This window comes from Manis javanica, chromosome 3 (genome assembly GCF_040802235.1).
Source record: "Manis javanica isolate MJ-LG chromosome 3, MJ_LKY, whole genome shotgun sequence".
Taxonomy (NCBI): domain Eukaryota; kingdom Metazoa; phylum Chordata; class Mammalia; order Pholidota; family Manidae; genus Manis; species Manis javanica.
In genome coordinates this window covers 117,596,876-117,619,485 of record NC_133158.1, presented here as the reverse complement: position 1 = coordinate 117,619,485, position 22,610 = coordinate 117,596,876, and the positions used below count along the sequence as shown (strand labels likewise).

Here is a 22,610-nt window from a genome sequence, read left to right as displayed (position 1 = left end):
ATCTTGGTGCACCATGTTGAATTTTGGCCTGTATCTGATCCCAGCACATTAGTTATAAATTTATCCTATTTCATTTCTTCTTGGTCTTCAACTGTTGAAGTACTATTAACTGGTGCCAATGAGAGAGTAGCTGTACCCATACCTACTGACATAAAATCATACGGCAGTACTGGGCTATAATGTAGTTACTCATATGACCTAGTAGTTCCTCTTAAGTTTGTAATATTGCCATCAAAATTTATAAATACAGAATTTCTTGGTGTCCAGGAATATATCCACAAGCTCCCAGTTTCAGTACCAATCTTTTGGATGAACGAAAAAATAATGTATATTTTTTGTACAATTCAGTGTTTCTCAGATTTTGTTCTGCAGGAAAGTTCGCGATGAAAAAAGAGTTTCTTGATCAAATGTGTTAGGGAAGTACTGGGTCAAAGTTTAAGAGGACTTGTTGGAACTTCTAATATGTGAACAGGCACTGTGAATATCCTAATCATCAACACCTTATGCAAGTTCTCACCCTTAATTGAACACTACAGTCATCCTCCCTCCCTCCTCGTTCCCTTCGTATCGCCCTTCTTTCCCTCCTGTAACAGAACAACTTGAAGATGGTCCCTAATGCTCATCTTCTCCTGGCAATCATAGGCTGGGGGTAATTTTGTTTCCTTCAAGCGTGTGCAGAGCCAAGAACTTGCTTCTAACCAATAGAATATGGCAAAGCTTATGGTATATCACTTTTGTGACTGCCTTATATAAGATTGCAATGTCTATCTTGCTAACAGCTCAGTTTTTTGCCTTCTCAGCTTGCAGTCTGATGAAGTAAGTGGCTTTATTGGTCAGGTTGCTCTAATCCATATGACTGATTAAGATTCACAGCCAAATTGAGGCAGTGGAATATGGAGTTCACTATTTGGGAAAGTGAACTGCATATTCCATTCCCATTTGGAAATATAGAAAGAGATGTTCTTTCAACAAGAAAGACATGATACTTGTAGGTTCATTGAAAGCATTTTCTAAAATAAAACTCAAATAGTAATATTAGGAAGACAGACCAAGGGAACTAGGGAACTAGGTTCGTTTATACTCGGCCATGTTTTTCTTATTTTCCATATTGAGAATGTATTATTTTAAATATAGCTTGTTTTCAAAGTATGACTTTAAAGGTTACTAAAACTAAAACTTAAGAAAAATCCCTATCATTCTTAAGCTCTGAATAAACATTTGCTCTTATGATGATGATGATGATTGACTTAGCAAAATATGCCTGGTATATTGTATTAAATTCTGACTGAGACATTTTAATAAGCGTATGGCATAGTGAAGCATATTTAAAAGAGGGCCACTGAGGATACTGACAGTTTCCCCCAACCATGCCATTAGCAACATAGAATATCAGGTGAAGGAACAGAGAGCAACACGGAGTCCTCAATACCTAAAGCCTAACAAGGTCAGGCAGAGTTTGTACTGGCCATCTGCCTTTCATGTAGCTAACGCAATCACCACTAAGCATAGAGTTTTGTACAGTGGTTTCCCACACATACATTTTAAAAAAACAACCACTACCCACCCACTGACCAAAAGGGAAAACAGGAAATATAAACCCTGTCACTCAGAAATGCAAATCTACCAGCCTACAAATGGCTTAGTAGCACACCAGACAGGGAAAAAGATTAAAATGAAAATAAAAATGTAGTCCAGTAAGTTGTGGTTCCTGGGGCTTGATTTGATGGCTTCAGCCAACTCTTCACCATGGGCCAAGGAAATTTAGTTGAACAACTTAATTTTTCTCATTCACAAAGTTATGCGTCTGGCTCTAACTCTCTGGTTGAAGAGGAATCATCTAGGAAATACTCTTTTGTGCTCACTGCCTGTGGCTCATGGCAGGAAGAATCATTTTACATAAATATTACATTACCTACAGGGGTGTACTGACTAACAAGCCCTTATATGAGCACAGCCCTTTACAGTTTACACACATCTTTTCACAGCCATCCTCTCCAAAAAGTTGCTATCCTTCTTTAACAGGTGAGGGTCATAGGGCCCAGAGAGATGGAGTCTCTGGTTATCCATCCCTGCAGAGAACATCAGAGGAAGACAACCCTGGAAACTGGGCCTTCCCTATTCAGTTACTTTTACTACACCCCCTGGGACTCTGGGATTATCATTGAGCAGGACCTTTGGAAGACTGGTGGCTGAGAGGAAAAAGGATAAATCACAAATTTTTTTAGTAACTTTGCATGTGTGTTCCAGGGACTAGAGTCTCTCTGGGATATAGCCCTGAGTCACTCCAATCTTAGTGTTTAAATACTACTGAATACTGTTAGATAACCAGAGTAGACAACATTCTCTTTATGGATGATGAGAAAAACTGAAATATTCTCTTCTGTACAGCATGCATCTTTTCTTGCCTCTCTGACATCTGTTACCAGCCAGACTAAGGTATGAAAGTGTTTTCTTGCTGGGATCTTTGCCTGTCTACTACTGTTCTTAAGTCAGACCCTATTTAGTTCTATAGTGAAAGTACAGAAGGCTTTCCAGTGGGTCCCCAGAGAACATGCTAAGATCTGTTAGCCCATTCAACTAAACAAATTCTGCAGAAATGGTAGAATTTGGTAACCCAGCCAATCATGATCTTTCTTCATCCTGTGTAATCTTTTTTCTACTCTAGTCATTAGCTTTCCTAGTCAGTTTCTGGACATTAGACTCCCTGGTAACTAGAAAAAATAATTCTTTGAATTTTTGGCAATTTCCCTAGAGTTCTCCAAACCTTTAGAGCAAAGTGCTGGCTTAATGGTATGTACTTCCTGGGTGAATTCTTGGCTTAAAATGCAACATAAACTCTGGCTGACCATGAAGGTCTCCGGCACTTATAAAACAGCTTGAGTTTGTGACTACAAACTGAGGTCCAGGTCAGAGTAGATGAGCATATTATCCTGTTTACTGTCTCAAACTTACTTGGAAGCCAAGGAAGGAAAGGGCTGGGAAATATGAGAACTGTAGAGAGCTGGAAGTTACAAATCAGCTCCAGGAATGTGCTGACATGCTCTCTTGTTGGGGAAAGAAGTGCTGTACTCCTCAATGCAGGTTTTCCAAGCTTCTTATCTGGCAATTATTTAATCAATCAGGGATAAATTTTGGATATCTAGACACTTCTATGTTCCAACATCAAGTGAAGAAAAGAAAAAATGGGATTTGGATTCAAAAGCCTGGGTTCAAATGCCTGAACCTATTAAAAGCTGCGAGACTTTGAACATGTCACTAAATCTCTGTGAACCTGTTTTCTTGCCTGTGAAGTAGAAACACTAATGTCTCACATGAGATACTGCAAGTATTAAAATTAACTGTGCTTAAATATACTTGAAAAAATATAAAACATATAGAAATAATAATAATTGAGGATTGCTACTGTGTTTAGTACTATTGCTAATATTTATTATTATAATGATAATTGGCTCTATTTAGATACTACTTTTGGCAACACTCCACTAATTTTGATTTTGCATAAGTAGGCATATAACATTCTGCTCTTTTCATCTCTGTGCCTTTGTTCCATTTATTTTATCCACTGGAAAGGGGGCTCTGTCCACACCTCTGTCAATTCAACCTAACTTCCACTTATCTCTCAAAGTACTGCTCAGATACACGTACCTCAAACATCTTAGGTTAACTAATCTAATATCCCATGTGACCTGCCTCTTCAGGTTCCTCTGATCAGCGGCCTATTCCACACTCTCCAGCACTCACTATGTGACAGAAGCCAGTCATGTGACCTCTCCATGCCTAAGGTCCTCAACTGAGGGTCACGATGGACATGCAGTTCTGCCCAGTTCACAGGATTCCCATGGGAAACAGATGAGAGGGTGAATTTTGAAGCACCCTTGTTAGAAACCACAGGCAATGATAGGTAAATCAGACATTCTTGTTTTTAAGCCTTGCTTCCAGAATTTAATGAACTTAGTTGCTTAGTCCTATTCTTCCTTTTCCAGAGAAAGTGGGCTCTGCCTTGATCTGGGTTAAGAGCTGCTCAAATCTCAAATCCCATCCTCTCCTTTTCCTCCTTTAAGAGTAAAAGTGCACAGATCCTCACCTTCTCTGAGGTCTCGGTCTATCTTAGGTGATGATTTTTTCCCCATTGACAATCCATGAACTTCTGCACCCTCCACGTTCACTCCTGAAGGGACCCTGCAAAAGCATTTAAGTAGTAATTTCCAACTTAATAAAGATGTTCAATGGCAAAGAATACCTTACACAGGTAGTCTATGATTCAATAGTGTATATTTTTGTGGTACCTAGTTCACCTATCTTTCAAGATCAAATTAACTGTCAATTACTTCCATGTAATTCTTCTCTATTTCTTCAGTGAATGTACTCAATTTCACTTCTAAATCTTCTTAGCTACTATTATTACAGTTCATTGTATCCATAACTCTAACTCCTTTGAGATTAGTTTGGCTCCCAACAGGCAGGAAAAAAATTATCATGTGCCTCTTTGTAATGCTCAGAGTGTTATATTATGTCTTGAACACAGTAAGTCATTGAGCAATGGTTGAACTGAAATAAATTACATCCTAGTGTAGTGGTTCTTAACTATTCTGAGAAAGAAGACACGAGTTTCTGTCAAACTTTGGAAACACATAAATGATACCATGATGTCCTTTCAATATACACAGACCAGATAAGTCCAAATGTGCATCTACATTCTGTGATCTCACACAGTAATTTTAGACCACCCAGGAATTGAGTCCTTGAAGCCTAATGAAAGACTGCAAGATTTTGAATAAGAAAGTCTGGATCTGCCAGTCCTTCATACAGAGACTAAGAGAGTCCTTTGACTTGTTAGGGCTTCAGTTTCCGACTTTGAAAATGGATAGACTAGACCACGTGATCTCATACATGTAACTCCAACATTCTGATTCCTTAAGTTGCTTGTAACACATAAATTGACTTTTGACTTCTATCATTTAAAAAAATTCATTCTCTTCATTTGATTCAGTTAGTGACACCTAATATTTTAACTTGCAGTAAAACTCTGAGCTTCTTGCTTTCAAATAAATGCCATAAGAAAATTCATTATTAATGAGAAAATGTTATAGTTTTATTCTACTAATAAATCAAAAACGGCATTCGGCTTTCTCTGATTTAGAATCACTGAATATTTAGCCTGGACCAACCTCTTAATTCGAGGAAATATCACCTGGACCAACCTCTTAATTTGAGGAAAACATGAGACCCAGAAGATAAATTACTCAAAATCACACAGAAGTGACAGCAAGAGCTGGGACCAGCATGCAGAGCTCCTAATTCCCAATTTGGAACTCTTCTAATTATCCCTATTCCTTATAAAAGGTATGACTCTAAGTATTTCTTCTCATTAAAAATGAACAGGCTGTGTTCTGCATGGAGAACTCACCGATTCTCATCCTGCCGTCCTCCATAACGGATCCAATAATTCTGTTTTAAGTTGAAAAAAATCTCAGTAGTTTTGTTATTAAGCATCACTTACAGAAACAAAAGATACACATAAAATACTCAGAAAACCTAAAATATTATGAAAGTTGCATTTTATATAAAGATACAGCATACTTTTTATTTTTTTAAATGTTAATGAAAAGGAAGCCTAACATTGATGCAGTTTTGGCAAAGACAAAATGATACACAAATGGATTTTGAAAAACAGCAAAGGATTAGTCTGGACATCCTTGTTCAGCCTTGGACATTTTTGTTCATGAAAGTGATTTAGAATTTGGTGGCAGGAAACACTTAAAAGATTATTCAGTCCAACTAACTTATGTTTTATGAACAGAAACAACAAACAAAAAAAGGTCAGCTTGATTAATCATCTGTATAGAATCACAGTAGATATAAAACTTTTTTCTGGGGGTCTCTTGGCATGACATAATCTAAAAAAGAATAGTGAGTAGGACTGGATATAAGCACATTCTGAAACGTTACCTTAAAAAGAGTACATTAAAATTATCCTAATTTTTAAACCGTGTCAATTAAAACATGACATGACTAAGAAATAAAAAAATAGTACAAATAGGATATATTACAAATAGAGCTTTCTATCTATATATATGATATGTATATTATATAAAGAACTTATATAGTAAACAACAGATAATTAACAAAAAGCATGGCCAGATAATTCAAGTGAAGGAAAATTAATTAATAATAATATGATGCAAAGCTTATTTTTGTGGGTTACCAAAGGAATATAATTTGAAATAAATCTGTACATTTTGTACATAATATATAAGATAAAAAAACAACTTTAAATTGTTATTTCTCATTGCTGAGGTGTCTCTGGCAAACTGGTACTTTCTTGTATTGCTAGGAACCATGAAGTCAGAAATTCTCTTACAAAAGCAATTTCAAGAACTTAAAATTTCTCAGATCCTTTGATGAAGAATAATCCCACTCCCAGGAATTTATTCAAAGGGTATATAGTTCAATAGAGAGAAAAATGTTTAAAGCTTTAAATATGATGAAAATAATCAGAAACAAATCAAATGTTGAGCAGCAGAAGTTTATTACCTGTCAACTCTATATGTACCTAAGAATCATTTTAAAAGCTGTAAAAAATCTAGACATTGCTTAAGATATCTTCAGTAAAATCAGAACATAAATCTGTCTATACTATATTACTAGTTCTACAAAAGGTATGTCTCCCTATTAAGAATTGTAAAAAAGCATGGACATGAGAAGAAATGTCAGCATTACATGGGGTACAACCAAGATTAATTTTGTTCGTTTTGAAGTAATATGTGAATCTATTAAAGTCTTTTAAAGTTTATCATATATATTGAGTAAACATCTGGTCCTCCTCCCCTGTTTTTGTTATTGTGTGTAAGGGGATTGGAAACTTCAACAAATGGGGCTTGGGGACTTAAGCCAAAAATTAGTCACTAAATGGTTCTTTCAGAAAACATTTCCTCTTTCTTCTTTGTTCTTACCGGTTCAGTGTACGAAAATCCTAGGCCCTCTGCAGCTGATTTTATTAGCTCTGATTCCAGTTTATGACGTTTCACAAACACTGTCAAATCCTAGAGAAAAGAAAAATGTAAGTTTAAATAACAAGAGATACGATAACTGTTCAAGTGGAAATAGTTTTCATTAAACAGTGACAGATGAGCTAAACTTCAGAGCTACCAAAAATGTCTCCATGTCAGCAGATGTTCACAGCTAGTACATATGAAAAAAATTTGCCTTGGGCATTAATCGTTCAAGCGAACTGAGTACAAGAAACTTTACAAAGTTGTTAGATACCCTGAAAAGCCCTGTGATATTGGTACGACTGCCCAAAGCATCTCGCTGGGTGCAGAGTTGCTTCTGGGGGCACCGGTCTCACCTCTCTGGCCTCAACGGATCCTGGGTCAGTACCATCGTCCAGGAGGCTCTCATAATGATCCACATTGTCCAGGACATCCTCATCGTCCGGATGGAGCAGGAGGTAGGCCTTGGCACACTCCAAAGCTCTCACATACTCGCCAACTGAAAGCCCAAGGAGTTGCAGCATTAGAGCCTCTATCTGTCTAAAAGATTTTTAAGAGATACTTCAACATGCCTGTGAGAAGCCAGCATTAAACATTAATAAGAGGGAAGGTGGGGCTGAGGAGAGTAAGGAGCAATAGCTGCAGATAAAAGGAAGGACACAATTTCGAGTCTTCAAAAGGTTCTACCTTTGGTTTAGTTTGGTACTAGATATTTTTCATAAATCATTACAAATTTCCACCTGACAGTATTTGTTGACAACTTACATTATTTAATACAGATTAAAAGAGCAGCATTTTAGGAGTTAATTCTGATGTTTGTATTGAGTCTGACAACATGATATCTAAGACCAATTTCAGCAATCCTAACTCTATTGACTGCTTTTAAACATAAGATGCTAAATCTCTTTCTCAATAAGAAAAATGGAAATTAAAACCAATTTAGTTAGAATAAAATTAAAACCAATAACCAATATAAGATATCAACTTTCACCTAATGGATTGGGGAATGACTAAATATTTGATGATATATTCTGTTGATAAGCAGTGAAAATGTACTCCATATGGAAGAAAATTTAGTGACATCTATCAAAATTACAAATGAATAAACCATTTGGTGCAGCAATTGCATTTCTAGAAATTCATCCTATAGATATTTATGTGCAGATGTGAAATGACATACATAAAATGTTATTCATTTGACTGCTAATTATAATAGCAAAATATTACAATATACACAATGCCCACCAGTAAGGAGACACATGAAATAAATTACAGTATAATGATATCCAGATATAAAGGAAGATTAATGAGGAAAATCCCCATGTACTGACAGAACTAGGTTGAACCATATAAAATTGCCTAATATGACCATTTTTGACCTAAGCAAATGGTAATTTCATGGGTCTAATCTACTAAAAATAATCTGATATGTATTATTAAGTGAGGAAACAATGTAGAGAACAGTATTAATAGTATGTTATCTTCTGTGTATAAGAGGGAAATAAGTCCGAGTGTGTGTGTGCATGTGTGTGTATGTTGTTTCTACATAAAATTTTAGAAGAGTAAATAAGAAACTGTGGGCTAAAGGACATGAAATTGGGTTGTAGGGAACAAAAGAGAGGGAGGCTTTTATGATATGTGGTCTTTGAACCTGTGAATATATTACCTTTTAAATGAAGTTGAAAAAATTAAATTCAAAAACCATATATAGGGTCAGTTAGCATATCCTTCCAGGCATCATGACAGCATTCAGCACTTGTGGTTTCACCCTCTGTTATTCCATCCTGAGCTGCACTTACATGAGATGAGAGAGGGAATACATAAACCTCCATTGCTTCCACGCTAAACTGAGGAATGCACAGGGCAAAACCACGACAAGGTGGTGTCTGTAACAGTGAGCAACCCCCCACCCAAAGGTCTTCAGGGATGATCCAGGCTTTACCTTGATAGTAGGCAAACTGTAGGTAGTCATAATGCAGGGGAAGAAAGTTCTCAATTGGGGAGAGGCGGCCAGGGCGGGTGGCTAGTTCCCTCACACACTCATGCTGACAGACCAGCACCTGCATGTAGTGATCTGGAAGACAGGAGAGAGAAGTGGGTCCTCAGTCTGCTGAGCAGCCAGGCTTCAAAGTCAGAGCCACAGTTACACAGGGGATCCCTCACCTCACCACCCCGACGGCGATCTCACTTCACTGTCATCCTCACTTCATGCCCAGAAAGCTTTTTCACAAGAAAGTAAGTGACTTACTGAAGCCTCCTCATCAGTCATCACTAGAGTAATCAATAGTAGATTCCCATTCTCTGGCTCCCTGTCTCTTCTCCATATTGTACTTCCCTCCTGTGTACTTAGTGTACCCTCTTTTCCTACACATCCTAAAAGCGACCCAGGCCATCTCACCCTACCCATGACCAGCTGAACAGGCGACGTTCTTATGTAATAGCTTCGGGTCTCTCTTTGGCTACTTTGGATGCCCACATGTCCTGGAGTCAGCATAGGAGGTTCAGATCCTGTTACGGTGCTAAGGACCAGTGGAGAGAAAGAAACCACATATGCCTGTGGGGAGTTGTGCAGAGAAGTAAAGTGGGAATGCTTTACTCCTTGTGAACATTTTCAAGCACCTTTCCCAAATGGGGAGATGAAAACACTATTCCCTCATGACTACTACTTAGGAACCTACTCTACCCAGCTACCAATCAGTCCATCATCTGGACACTGTAAGTCCTAATATTGGAGGGACTACATGAAATAGGAGAGATAGAAGGATGGGAGCTGCAGAATTTGAATAAGCACTTTGCCTCTTTTTCTTTGTTCCCACTCTTCTCACTTGCAAACAGGCAAGGATCCTGAGGTGTGAGGGGTTTGTATGCAGCCTTCAGCTCCGGGCTCCATCTCATCCAAGCGTGAGCTGAGGAAACGCTAATGTCTCAGTGAAGAAAACACTTCTTACACTTTGACCCATCTTCTGCTCTTACAGTGAAGTTGCAGATAGCCTTTTCCGCTAAGAGAATCATTCATTCCTGCTTGTGCAGAGCTTGTTCTCCTGAGAATGGTGGTATAGCCATCTGACTTCCTGACTGCACAGTTTGATTTTACCACACCTGCCTCCTTTCAAAGAGTTCTCTGTTAGGCAGAGTTTGGCTTGTATTTCAGTGACTTTGAAGAGGGACCCCGAAACACAGCAGAAGGGAAATGTATATTTCCTGGTATATAGGAAAATGTGCCAGTTTTCACATAACCTGGCTAATTCAATCCAATGTAGCATGACTAATAGAATCCCTACAGTACACTGGTTCTCAACTCCAGTTGGAGGATGGGAGGAGAAGAATGAGTTCTGTTTATTTGAGTAGCATGTTAGAAATAAATAGCTAGCTGTTTTATTTCCTAAGAAAATAACAACAAACAGCCCTCAACTGTTTCCTCCTATTAACCTGGCCATTTGCCTTCCTCTTTACCTTCTAATACACACTCCTCCTGATTCCAAATGACAAGCAAAAGGAAAAGGAGGAAACACACCCACCAAAAATCCAAAATCTGAATGAAATATTTCAAAGCAAGATATAAATAGCAGCAAAATAAGAGTGATAAAATTGTATCCTTTAAGGCTTCAACAAGCCTAGCCTGGAATAAGTAACTACGTTCAGAAGCTGTTTGTATTTTCCTCCAGTGTTCAATGTTCTAACTCTAAAATAAAATATTCTGGCTTTCTTAATACATCCGTATTTTCTAAGCCAGTTTTACTCCTAATTTAGGGCAGTTTTGGACCAGACAAGAATTAACATAGAGTTATGATGTCACTGTTTATGAATTGTATTCCTTGTCTCCTTTCTGTATCAAATGTTATTGTGCAATGAATATGCTCTAGTGAATTTGAGATTCAAGATGCTTGTGTGGGAATGCTTTTAAAAATTTCCTTCTCATAATAAATTAGATATGGTTCAAACTCCCTAAAAGGCTTAATCATTTTTCTGAGTATGTAATATTTGGTTGAACTTGGGGACTGTGACTAATTTCATCACTTTTCTTTCTTGGAAGTGGGGGTAATAATGATAGCTATGCTCCATATTACAAGTCTGAGTTAGGAGACCTCTATTCTTTTCCAGCAACCAGCATGCTGTGATGACCTCGAGCAAGTCACTGAATGTTAGTCTGTGGGGATTTGTCAGTTGGTTTTCCTAAATCAGGTCTAGGACATTTACCAAAGCTGTTTAGTGACCACTGAGAAATACAGATGTAGAGGCAAAGGTGGGGGCAAAGGCAGGGCACATGTCCTTATAAAACCATGGTATAGTCAACCGTAATAAAGGAAAATCCTGCCCATTCCCAAATAAAAGATTAAATTCAAAGAAATACTCTGGAGTTGAAATGTGAAATATATATAAAACTGACATTCAAGTGAGCAGTGCTTCAGGCAAATGTTTCTCACAGAGGCCCAGCAAAACAAAATCTTTGGGGAAAAACTCCTCAATAATTCAGAATTTTGTTCTGATTTTAGGTAAGTGAATTGCTTTTGGGTAACTGTGTGTGTGACAAGTAGGCCATTTGACAAACTGATTTTCACTCTATTCCTAGTCTTTTGATAGCTATTCCCTAATTGTTCCTCTAAAAGACCTTAACAATTTATGGCCTTCATTTTCACAAACAGGGAGTATTATGAACCCTTTTGATCTCTGTAATGTGCTTGATGATATGTCATCTCCTTCCTTCCTCTCTTCATCCAACTCACTCATTTAACAAATACTTAGTAAGCACCTACTATTGGCCAGTCGCTATTCTTAGGCACTTAGGAGGAAGCACTTTACAAGATAGAGCATAAGACACATGATAGGGGAAAACATCTTCAAAGTATGTGGAAATAAGCTTGGCATATCCAAGGAAGTAGAAGTGCAGTAGGAATGGAGCAAAGAGAAAGAAAAAGAGGGAGCATAAAAACATAACACAAATGCACAACCATAAAAGTCCCTGCCCAAGACTTTGTGTTTTATTCCAAGTGCAGTGGAAGCCACTGAGGGGTTTTCAGCATGTCTGTGAGCAGACTCATTTCTTTAGAAGACTGTTCGGGCTGCTTACCGGTGAAACCTGACCAGAACGTGAGGACCAGTGGGACGTAATCAACAGTGGCTGAGTTAAAATATACTGTTGATTTGAACCAGGGTGTTAGCACAAGGGGTGGAGAGAATCAGGGAATCTTAAATTATTAGCAGTAGTATCTATTAAAATTTGGTAACAAATTAGAAGGGAACAGAAATTGAGGGAAATGTTTATTTGAAAGACAATTTCTTGGGATTTGGTTTGAGCTCCTACTGGTGCTTTTTATGGAGACACAAATTATTGGAAGTTGGGGGGAACAAACTGACTTTACTTTTACTGACTTGCATTTCTGTAAGTATACATGAGGTTGATCATTGTTTTCCATATATATATACATATATATGTACATATATATGTATCTTGGAACAATATGCACTCAACAAATAACTGGTAAACATTATTGAGTAAATTACCCTTTGCCAATTTTTCATTTACATAGATCTTAAAAGTATGGGTTCTTGAGTGAGAAAGGACTAAGTTTGATTCCCAGCTTCATTGATATTATTTAGACTTTCTGAGGTATAAATTCCTCATTTAAAAAAGGGAGAAGAGGATAAATAACAGGAACATCTATTTATGAGGAGTTATTTATGTAAAACATATTGTAGCTACTAAAAAAAGTTACTTATTATTATTATTACTACCAATAAATAAGAAATAAATCATTACTAATAGTAATTTACAGGCTCTTTTTACATATTACAGATATTAACTATTTGCCTCTATTTTCCAACTTTTTCCACTTATCATTTGTATATCAGGTTGATTTATTTCATCTTTTATGTATATAAATCTTATGTAGTCTATATTTTCCCTCATATTTCTTGTCTTCTGTCAAGCTAAGAAAAGTGTTTCCTCTCCTACTCTTGTATAAATATTTTCTTATATTTTCTTCTAGTAGTTTTATTTTTACACTTATTGATAAAAACAGAATTCATTTTTATGCATTTTTTCATACACAGCAAAGAACTCATTTCTCACCATAAATGGTTAGTCAGTCTCCCAATTAATGTATAGTTCATATTACCTGCTATTTTAAGTGCCATTTTATAATATATTAAATCTCCATATACATAATAAAATGTTCTTTTAAGTAAAGTATTCCTACTACATTGTTTATAATGATTAAAAGGTATAACTTAGTTAATAATCATCAAATAATTATGCTTGCCCTCATAACGAAACACTACACATCCATTAAATACAATAAGGTAGATTTATGTATACTTACATGAGATGTCCACAATGTATTGTTAGGCATCAAATACAACAAAAACAAAAAATAAGCTGCAAATCAGTATTTACAGTATTGTCTTATTTTTATGAAAATGAAAAAATATTACAAATAAATACATAAATATTTACATTTCTATGTGAAAAACTTGGGGAGCTTTATCGTCAAAATTTAAGCTAGGTAAATTAATCTATGGGAGATAGAATGGGATTGATGTATCTTCCACTTTTTATAATGTATAATTTTATATTGTTAGAATATTTTTATAGATTACAAGTTAATATTTCTATAATCAGGAAATAAACAAAGGGTAAAAATGAGCTTTACCTGCAATGGCTTCATAGAGACCAGCTTTATATCCTAAGTATTCATACTCTTCAAATCTCTGAGGCCCTTCACACAAGGCTCTGCATTCCATGTCTTCGTTGAAATATTCCCTTAAAGCTTGCTCAAAGTACTTGATAGCTAGCTCAAAGTCATCAGCCTCATAATGTTTCACTCCTGCACCATAGCTCTCCTGCAAAGAAACAGGTTTTTTTCAAAGAGCCCACAAGGGGAACTTGAAAAGCAGGATTCAGGGAGACTCAGGATCACCTGTGTGGGGGTACTGGACTCATGCTATGAAAGGGCAAAGAAAGGTTACCCTGGGAGATAAAGTGTAACTGCCCTGGTTTCAGCTAATTGTAAATGAGAAGGGACTTACTGATCAATCTGACTGCCATGACACCAATTAATTTCACTTCCTTCCTGAGCACACTCAAGACTGTATTTCCTAACCCTTTTGATTATAGGAAGGGACATGCAACAAAGTTCAGGAAGAATGATGTGAGAGGGCATGACGTCCATTTCCAGGCCTGGCCCAGTTTAAGAAAAAAAAAGAAAGAAAGAAAGTCTTCCATCTAAAGTCTTCCTCTTCCTCTCTTACCCTTTACTTCAATCATCTTGGAGGCCACACACTGAGAATGGTGATCTCTCCAATTGAAAAAGAGGCCCTTTCAACATACTGTGATTTCAAATAATATTTCATTTAAGCAAATAACTATGTAACTTTAATATCAGAATTTGAAAAATGGAAAAGCCACTTGATTGGAAGCTGGGAAACCACAATGTGACCTGGGCAATTCACATTGGCTTCAATATGTGTGTGTAAAATTTAAGTGCCAGAGGGGAAGCTGAGGTTCAGAGAGGGTTACAGCTATTTATATCATGTTCTACTTTGCACCAGCTTATATTGACTTTCTAAGTGAATTTTCATTTTCTCTGCATGTTTTCAATTACAATATTTCATCTGAGAACTCCAAAAGTATAAAAATATTACTATATTGGAAATTAAGAATCAATTTGAGATACCCAATTGTTGAAATCTACTGTAAGTCAAATGAAACTTAGAGGTGTTTAGTTTCTATGGTTAGGGCAAGGGTCCCCAGAGCTCACCAGGTGTGGTCTGGCTTCTTGGTCTACCAACTGGAGTTGTTCGGTGCTGGCCATTGTCCTGTAATTCTCGATGTTCTGCTGTATTTCCATGTGCTCAGGGTTGGCCATGAAAAATGTGTGGGCTGCTTGCACTGCCTTTTCCAACTGGTTAAGCTATGAGGAAAAAAATATATATTATATATTTTAAAATATATGTATTTTAAAAGTGGCAGGGCAGGTTCCATTTCACATTGATTATATTCAACCTCCATACCTAAGGATGGGAGGTTAATAAAGAGTACACCAAAAATGATAGGTGGGTATTTTGACTATGGTGAAGATGGATAAATGTGGTTTATTCCTAATTCATTCTCTTCCCCTTGTTTTTTAAGCCATCTCTGTTTTCAAGATATTGAATCCACAGGCTTCTGTTTTATGATTAATCAAAATAAAAAGCTGCCAATTCTGTATCATATCTAATTCACATTTTCAACATTTTTGTCTCTTACTTTTTTTTCTTTCTTTTTGTTCCTTTTGCCTTTAATCCTGACAGTGGGAATGTAAACAAATCTATGACTTTCCAAAGGGATGGGATTGGGAATACCTCCCATGCCATCAATTCATTATCAGTTTTTGGAAAATAAAGAATACAAAGTTAAAAGCAGTAAATTATCCCAATGTGTAAAGATGATACATACAATACATAAAGTGTTCTACCACAGTCTTTCAATTGAGGTATTTGATTCCAGACTTAAACTTTGATTCCCTCGAATGCAAAAGGAAGCATTTTTAATAAACACTACACAGACACTGTAAGTTTACTCATAAACCAGTTAATACACTGGTAGAGCTCTCTGAAGATAGGTACCATATGATTCATTTATCTTCTTGTTTTCCACCTACTTGACATATAGATGATGCGTCTGACATGCCTAAGAAAAGATTTTTAAAAACCCAGCAAGTAAATATTTTACACACAAATCAAAAGGTGGATCACATGTGAGTGTGCTTCATAAACTATAGTGCTCTAGATTAAGTTTAATAGCATCTCTGAAGTCATCATTCACACTGAGAGCTTCCAATACTGATAACCACGAATAAATGTGATTGAGTAGTTCCTGTAAACTGTTGGCTAATGTTAGTAAATTGGTTACTTTTCTGTGACTATGTTGGTTTTCACTTATTTGGTGCTTTCACCATTCATAGCCCAGTATTGCACATAATGCCACCTTCCCCAATATAAATATTAAGAAGATACCATGATTTAAGATCAAACCATGAAACTTACTCATGAACTGTCCATGGCTTTCAAATTATTGTGAGCCAGTTCAGGGAACCAGCCAACATCTACAAAATGTCTTTGTACTCCATTTTAGATATTAGATATATACATCTGAAGTGGTAGAAAATTCCAGGTGAACATGTGTATATGCTCTACACAAAGAATGCCATATTATAGGATAGGGATTATCAGAAGGCCTTGTAAGGACTAGGTTTCAGCTAAGGAAGGACCCACCAACTACTCCATTGAAACAAAAAGCAAACTGCATATAAGGGCTCTAAAGTGGACATCCTTTAAGACCAACATAAAACAAACCACAGAAGAGGGTGACTCTAATATGAAGGTAAACCTATGCATTCAAAAAATGAATTACAAAATGAAGAACAAGTGAGGAAAGGGGAATGTTTTAACAACAAGATGGTATCAAACTTTTAAGGGAGCCTTCTGCCCCATTGAGATAAGAGGAATACTGGTGAGAAATGCCTTCGAGAATCACTTGGGTCATTTCATCTCAGGCTGTGAAGCACTAAGGCAAACATTTCCTCCCGCCAGCTCAGAAGCACACTGTACATAGCAGTCATGCTGCATAGAAAAATAAATAGTACAGATTAAATCAACACCCTGCTGACATTCAAAAGTTACTCTGTCCACTAGTGAGTGAATGAAACTCTTCTGACACACAATGGTTTTCCACAGCTAGTAATAAAAAAGCATTTCAAAAATACACTTTGACTACTTTGAAACCATTAGCACTATCCACTGACCACAAAAAATGTTCTAGAAAGTATGTGCTATGACATTTAAGAACCTACAGCATTTGGCCCCAACCCTACCTTTCTAGCATAACTTCCTATTATCTGCCATTATGCAAACTTTTCCCAGAAAAATTCTCAAAGAACTTCCAGAAGTATTATAATTTATCATCCCACTATTCAATAAAACACACCTAGGCCCAATATTCTAGTCATACTCAAATTCTTCATTTCATTCATTCACTTATTCAGCAAATATTAATTTTGATCTGAATCTTTGCCAGACACTGTAATAGTTGAGGAGAATACCTTCATGGCCAAACAGACAAAGACCTGCTTTCTAAGTGCTTATCATCTTAGCCAAGGGGACAAGTCTCAAGCAAATAAATCATTAATAAATATGGTTTTAAATTGTGTAAGCTGCTATGAAGAAATACATGAACGAATAATACTGTAAGAGCTGGCTGAAGTTGGAGTGGAAGCAGAACCCTTTAGATAAATTTAGTTAAAGAGGATCTCTCTGCAGTGGGATTTTTGAGTGAGACCTATATTGAGGAGCCAGTCATGAGCAGAGCAGAAGGAAGAGCGTTTCAGGAAAAAGGAAGTCACATGAAAGGGATCTGAAGTGGAAAAAGTCTTGACATGTTTTAAAAGCAGAGTAGAAACTAAGGAGAGAGGTTCAAGAAGCTGGAGGACAGATCCCTTGGAGACTATGTTGAACAGTTCAAATGTTAATCTAAGTACAAAAATAAGGAATTACAGATTTTTTTTCTTATATATCTGATAACATGCTTTTAAGTGATAACTCAGATCACTATGTGGAGAATAAATCATTGTAAGCAGGCAGGAGAACATTACTATCATCCAGGTCAGAGATAATGCTGTTACTTTGCAAAATAAAAATAGAACAGCATGGGTCTGTCACCCTCCTCACTTGATTTCCTTTCTCTTCTCCATTTTGCCCATCCTCACTAAGCAATGCTTTTCAATTCAGAAGGCAGACACATAGTACAAAAGGAAAAAATTCTAAAATTTTCAAATGCATTTAATGGAAAATATACAAGTTTCCTCTCTTCGGAATTAAGAGAAATATGAAGCTCAAATATTTTGAATATGAAATTTAGAACAGCTTGTAAGACATGTGCAGAATGGAAAGAGACTAATTCTAAAGTACACTAAAGCATGTAGAACACACTGTGTATTTCTGAAATAGAATATTTAGATTCACCTTCTATCTTCTGAAGCCTATTTATACAACATTAAGCCTGAAATAAGTAACTTCCACTCTGGCTCAAAGATTGTTTTCAATAAAGATGGGAATTTTTTCTCTACTTTCACCACCCAAACATTGGGAATTCATCCAATACAATGCATTACACTGATAAAATGCTATATTTTTCTGCTTTGGCTCTTTACATACATTTTACAATATAGCAACTTTAGAGAATTTTTACCCCCAGATGAGGTTTCTTTACAACTGACACTAAGGACCTCCTGTTTCTAAGCCACAGAAGAATTTCAAGTTCTAGCTAGTGACATAGTTGTAGAGACAGGAAGTTTCCATATTACAGCATGTAAGTCATGATAAATACTAAAAATTTATAGGCTAAAAACTTTAGTCTTCCTTTTATGGAATAGTAAGGCTTCTTTTTTTATTTTGGTATCACTAATCTACAATTATATGAGGAACATTATGTTTACTATACTCCCCCCATCACCAAGTCCCCCTGACAAACCCCTTTACAGTCACTGTCCATCAGCACAGTAAGATGCCGTAGAATCACTACTTGTCTTCACTGTGTTGCACAGCCCTCCACATGACCCCCCCTCACATTATTACATGCTAATCATAATGCCCCCTTTCTCCCCACCCTTATCCCTCCCTTCCCACCCATCCTCCCCAGTCCCTTTCCCTTTGGTAACTGTTAGTCCTTTCTTGGGTTCTGTGATTCTGCTGCTGTTCTGTTTGTTCAGTTTTTCTTTGTTCTTATACTCCTCAGATGAGTGAATTCATTTGGTACTTGTCTTTCTCCACCTGGCTTATTTCACTGAGCATAAGTCTCCATCCATGTTGGCTCTATCCCTCTAGCTCCATTCATGTTGTTGCAAATGGTAGGATTTGTTTTCTTCTTATGGCTGAATAATATTCCATTGTGTATATGTACCACATCTTCTCTATCCATTCATCTACTGATGGACACTGAGGTTGCTTCCATTTCTTGGCTATTGTAAATAGTGCTGCGATAAACATAGGGGCGCATATGTCTTTTTCAAACTGGTCTGCTGCATTCTTAGGGTAAATTCCTTAAAGTGGAATTCCTGGGTCAAATGGTATTTCTATTTTGAGCTTTTTGAGGAACCTCCATACTGCTTTCCACAATGGATGAACTAATTTACATTCCCATCAGCAGTGTAGGAGGGTTCCTGTTTCTCCACAACCTTGCCAACCTTTGTTGTTGTTTGTCTTTTTGATGATGGCGATCCTTACTGGTGTGAGGTGATATCTCATTATGGTTTTAATTTGCATTTCTCTGATGACTAGCAATGTGGAGCATCTTTTCATGTGTCTGCTGGCCATCTTAATTTCTTCTTTGGATAACTGTTCAGCTCCTCTGCCCATTTTTTAATTGGATTATTATCTTTTTGTTTGTTGAGGTGAATGAGCTCTTTATGTATTTTGGATGACAAACCTTTATCAGATCTGTCATTTATGAATATATTTTCCCATTCTGTAGGATGCCTTTTTGTTCTCTTGATGGTGTCCTTTGCTGTACAGAAGCTTTTTAGCTTGATATAGTTTCACTTCTTCATTTTTGCTTTTGTTTCCCTTGCCCAGAGAGATATGTTCATGAAGACGTTGCTCATGTTTATGTCCAAGAGATTTTTGCCTGTTTTATTCTAAGAGTTTTATGGTTTCATGACTTACATTCAGGTCTTTGATCCATTTCAAATTTACTTTTGTGTATGGGGTTAGACAATGATCCAGTTTCATTCTCTTACATGTAGCTGTCAAGTTTTGCCAACACCAGCTATTGAAGAGGTTGTCATTTCCTCATTGTATGTCCATGGCTCCTTTATCATATATTAATTGACCATATATGTTTGGGTTAATGTCTGGAGTCTCTATTCTGTTCCACTGGTCTGTGGCTCTGTTCTTGTGCCAGTACCAAATTGTCGTGATTACTGTGGCTTTGTAGCAGAGCTTGAAGTTGGGGAGTGAGATCCCTCCCATTTTATTCTTCCTTCTCAGGATTGCTTTGGCTAATCGGGGTCTTTTGTGGTTCCATATGAATTTTAGAACTATTTGTTCCAGTTCGTTGAAGAATGCTGTTGGTATTTTGATAGGAATTGCATTGAATCTGTAGATTGCTTTAGGCAGGATGGCCATTTTGAAAATATTAATTCTTCCTAGCCAAGAGCATGGGATGAGTTTCCATTTGTTAGTGTCCTCTTTAATCTCTCTTAAGAGTGTCTTGTAGTTTTCAGGGCATAGGTCTTTCTTGGGCATTTCCTTGGTTAGGTTATTCCTAGGTATTTTATTCTATTTGATGCAATTGTGAATGGAATTATTTTCCTAATTTCTCTTTCTGTTAGTTCATCGTTAGTGTATAGGAAAGCAACAGATTTCTGTGTATTAATTTTGTATCCTGCAACTTTGCTGAATTCAGATATTAGTTCTAATAGTTTTGGAGTGGAGTCTTTAGGGTTTTTTATGTACAATATCATGTCATCTGCAAATAGTGCCAGTTTGACTTCTTCTTTACCAATCTGGATTCCTTGTATTTCTTTGATTTGTCTAATTGCCTTGGCTAGGACCTCCAGTACTATGCTGAATAACAGTGGGGAGAGTGGGCATCCCTGTCTTGTTCTCAATCTTAGAGGAAAAAGTTTCAGCTTCTCACTGTTAAGTATGATGTTGGCTGTGAGTTTGTCATATATGGCCTTTATTATGTTGATGTACTTGCCCTCTATACTTATTTTGTTGAGAGTTTTTATCATGAATGGATGTTGAATTTTGTCAAATGCTTTTTCAGCATCTATGGAGATGATCATGTGGTTTTGTCCCTCTTTTTGCTGATGAGGTGGATGATGTTGATGGATTTTTGAATGCTGCACCATCCTTGCATCCCTGAGATGAATCCCATTTGGTTATGATGGATGATCCTCTTGATGTATTTTTGCATTTGGTTTGTTAACATTTTGTTGAGTATTTTTGCATATATGTTCATCAGGGATATTGGTCTGTAATTTTCTTTTTTGGTGGGGTCTTTGCCTGGTTTTGGTATTCGGGTGATGCTAGCTTCATAGAATGAGTTTGGAAGTATTCCTTCCTCTTCTATTTTTTGGAAAACTTTAAGGGGAATGGGTATTATGTCTTCTCTGTATGTCTGATGAAATTCTGTGGTAAATCCATCTGGCCCGGGGATTTTGCTCTTGGGTAGTTTTTTTATTACTGCTTCAATTTCATTGCTGGTAATTGGTCTGTTTAGATTTTCTGTTTCCTCCTTGGTCAGTCTTGGAAGATTGTATTTTTCTAGGAAGTTGTACATTTCTTTTGGTTTTCCAGCTTGTTAGTGTATTCTCATAGTATTTTCTAAAAATTCTTTGTATTTCTGTGGGGTCCATCATGATTTTTCCTCTCTTGTCTCTGATTCTGTTGATGTGTGTAGATTCTCTTTTTCTTTTAATAAGTCTGGCTAGGGGCTTATCTATTTTGTTTATTCTTTCAAAGAACCAGCGCTTGGTTTCATTGATTTTTTCTAATGTTTTATTCTTCTCAATTTTATTTTTTCTTCTCTGATCTTTATTATATCCCTCCTTCTACTGACTTTGGGCCTCATTTGTTCTTCTTTTTCAACTTCAATAATTGTGACTTTAGACTATTCATTTGGGATTGTTCTTCCTTCTTTAAATAAACCTGAATTGCTATATACTTTCCTTTTAGAACTGCTTTCGCTGCGTCCCATAGAAGTTGAGGCTTTGTGTTGTTGTTGTCATTTGTCTCCATGTATTGTTTGATCTCTATTTTAATTTGGTCGTTGATCCACTGATTATTTAGGAGCATGTTGTTAAGCCTCCATGTGTTTGTGAGCCTTTTTGCTTTCTTTGTACAATTTATTTCTACTTTTAACCTTTTGTGGTCTGAGAAGTAGGTTCGTAGAATTTCAATCTTTTTGAATTTACTGAGGCTCTTTTTGTGGCCTAGTATGTGGTCTATTCTGGAAAATGTTGCATGTGCACTTGAGAAGAATGTGTACCCTGCTGCTTTTGGGTGTAGAGTTCTATAGGTGTCTGTTAGGTCCATCTGTTCTAGTGTGTTGTTCAGTGCCTCTGTGTCCTTACTTATTTTCTGTCTTGTGGATCTGTCCTTTGGAGTGAATGGTGTGTTAAAGTCTCCCAAAATGAATGCACTGCATTCTATTTCCTCCTTTAATTCTGTTAGTATTTGTTTCACATATGCTGGTGCTCCTGTTTTGGGTGCATATATGTTTATAATGGTTATATCCTCTTATTGGACAGAGCCCTTTATCATTATGTAGTGTCCTTCTTTATCTCTTGCTACTTTCTTTGTTTTGAAGTCTATTTTATCTGATACTAGTATTGCAACACCCACTTTTTTCTCCCTATTGTTTGCATGAAATATCTTTTTCCATCTCTTGACTTTAGTCTGTGCATGTCTTTGTGTTTGAGGTGAGTCTCTTGTAAGTAGCATATAGATGGGTCTTGCTTTTTTATCCATTCTATTCCTCTGTGTCTTTTGGTTGGTGCATTCAGTCCACTTACATTTAGGGTGATTAATGAAAGATATGTACTTATTGCCATTGCAGGCTTTAGATTCGTGGTTAAC

General features: G+C 36.7%; 1 protein-coding gene across 4 annotated transcripts in view; it reads right to left on the bottom strand.

Moving 5' to 3' along the window:
- The window catches only part of P3H2 (prolyl 3-hydroxylase 2), a 168,557-nt gene that overhangs the window by 14,411 nt on the left and 131,536 nt on the right, over positions 1-22,610 (bottom strand). For all 4 annotated transcript variants that reach the window (XR_005062885.2, XM_073231917.1, XM_037024159.2 and 1 more), the window contains exons 2-8: positions 14,750-14,902; positions 13,643-13,832; positions 8,935-9,066; positions 7,349-7,491; positions 6,954-7,043; positions 5,408-5,448; positions 4,085-4,179 (exon numbers count right to left, since the gene is read on the bottom strand). Coding sequence is in view for 3 of the 4 variants with exons in the window: in XM_037024159.2 (XP_036880054.1) it covers positions 4,085-4,179; positions 5,408-5,448; positions 6,954-7,043; positions 7,349-7,491; positions 8,935-9,066; positions 13,643-13,832; positions 14,750-14,902 (844 nt within the window). In the remaining variant the exon portion in view is untranslated. The remainder of the gene's footprint in view (positions 1-4,084; positions 4,180-5,407; positions 5,449-6,953; positions 7,044-7,348; positions 7,492-8,934; positions 9,067-13,642; positions 13,833-14,749; positions 14,903-22,610) is intronic.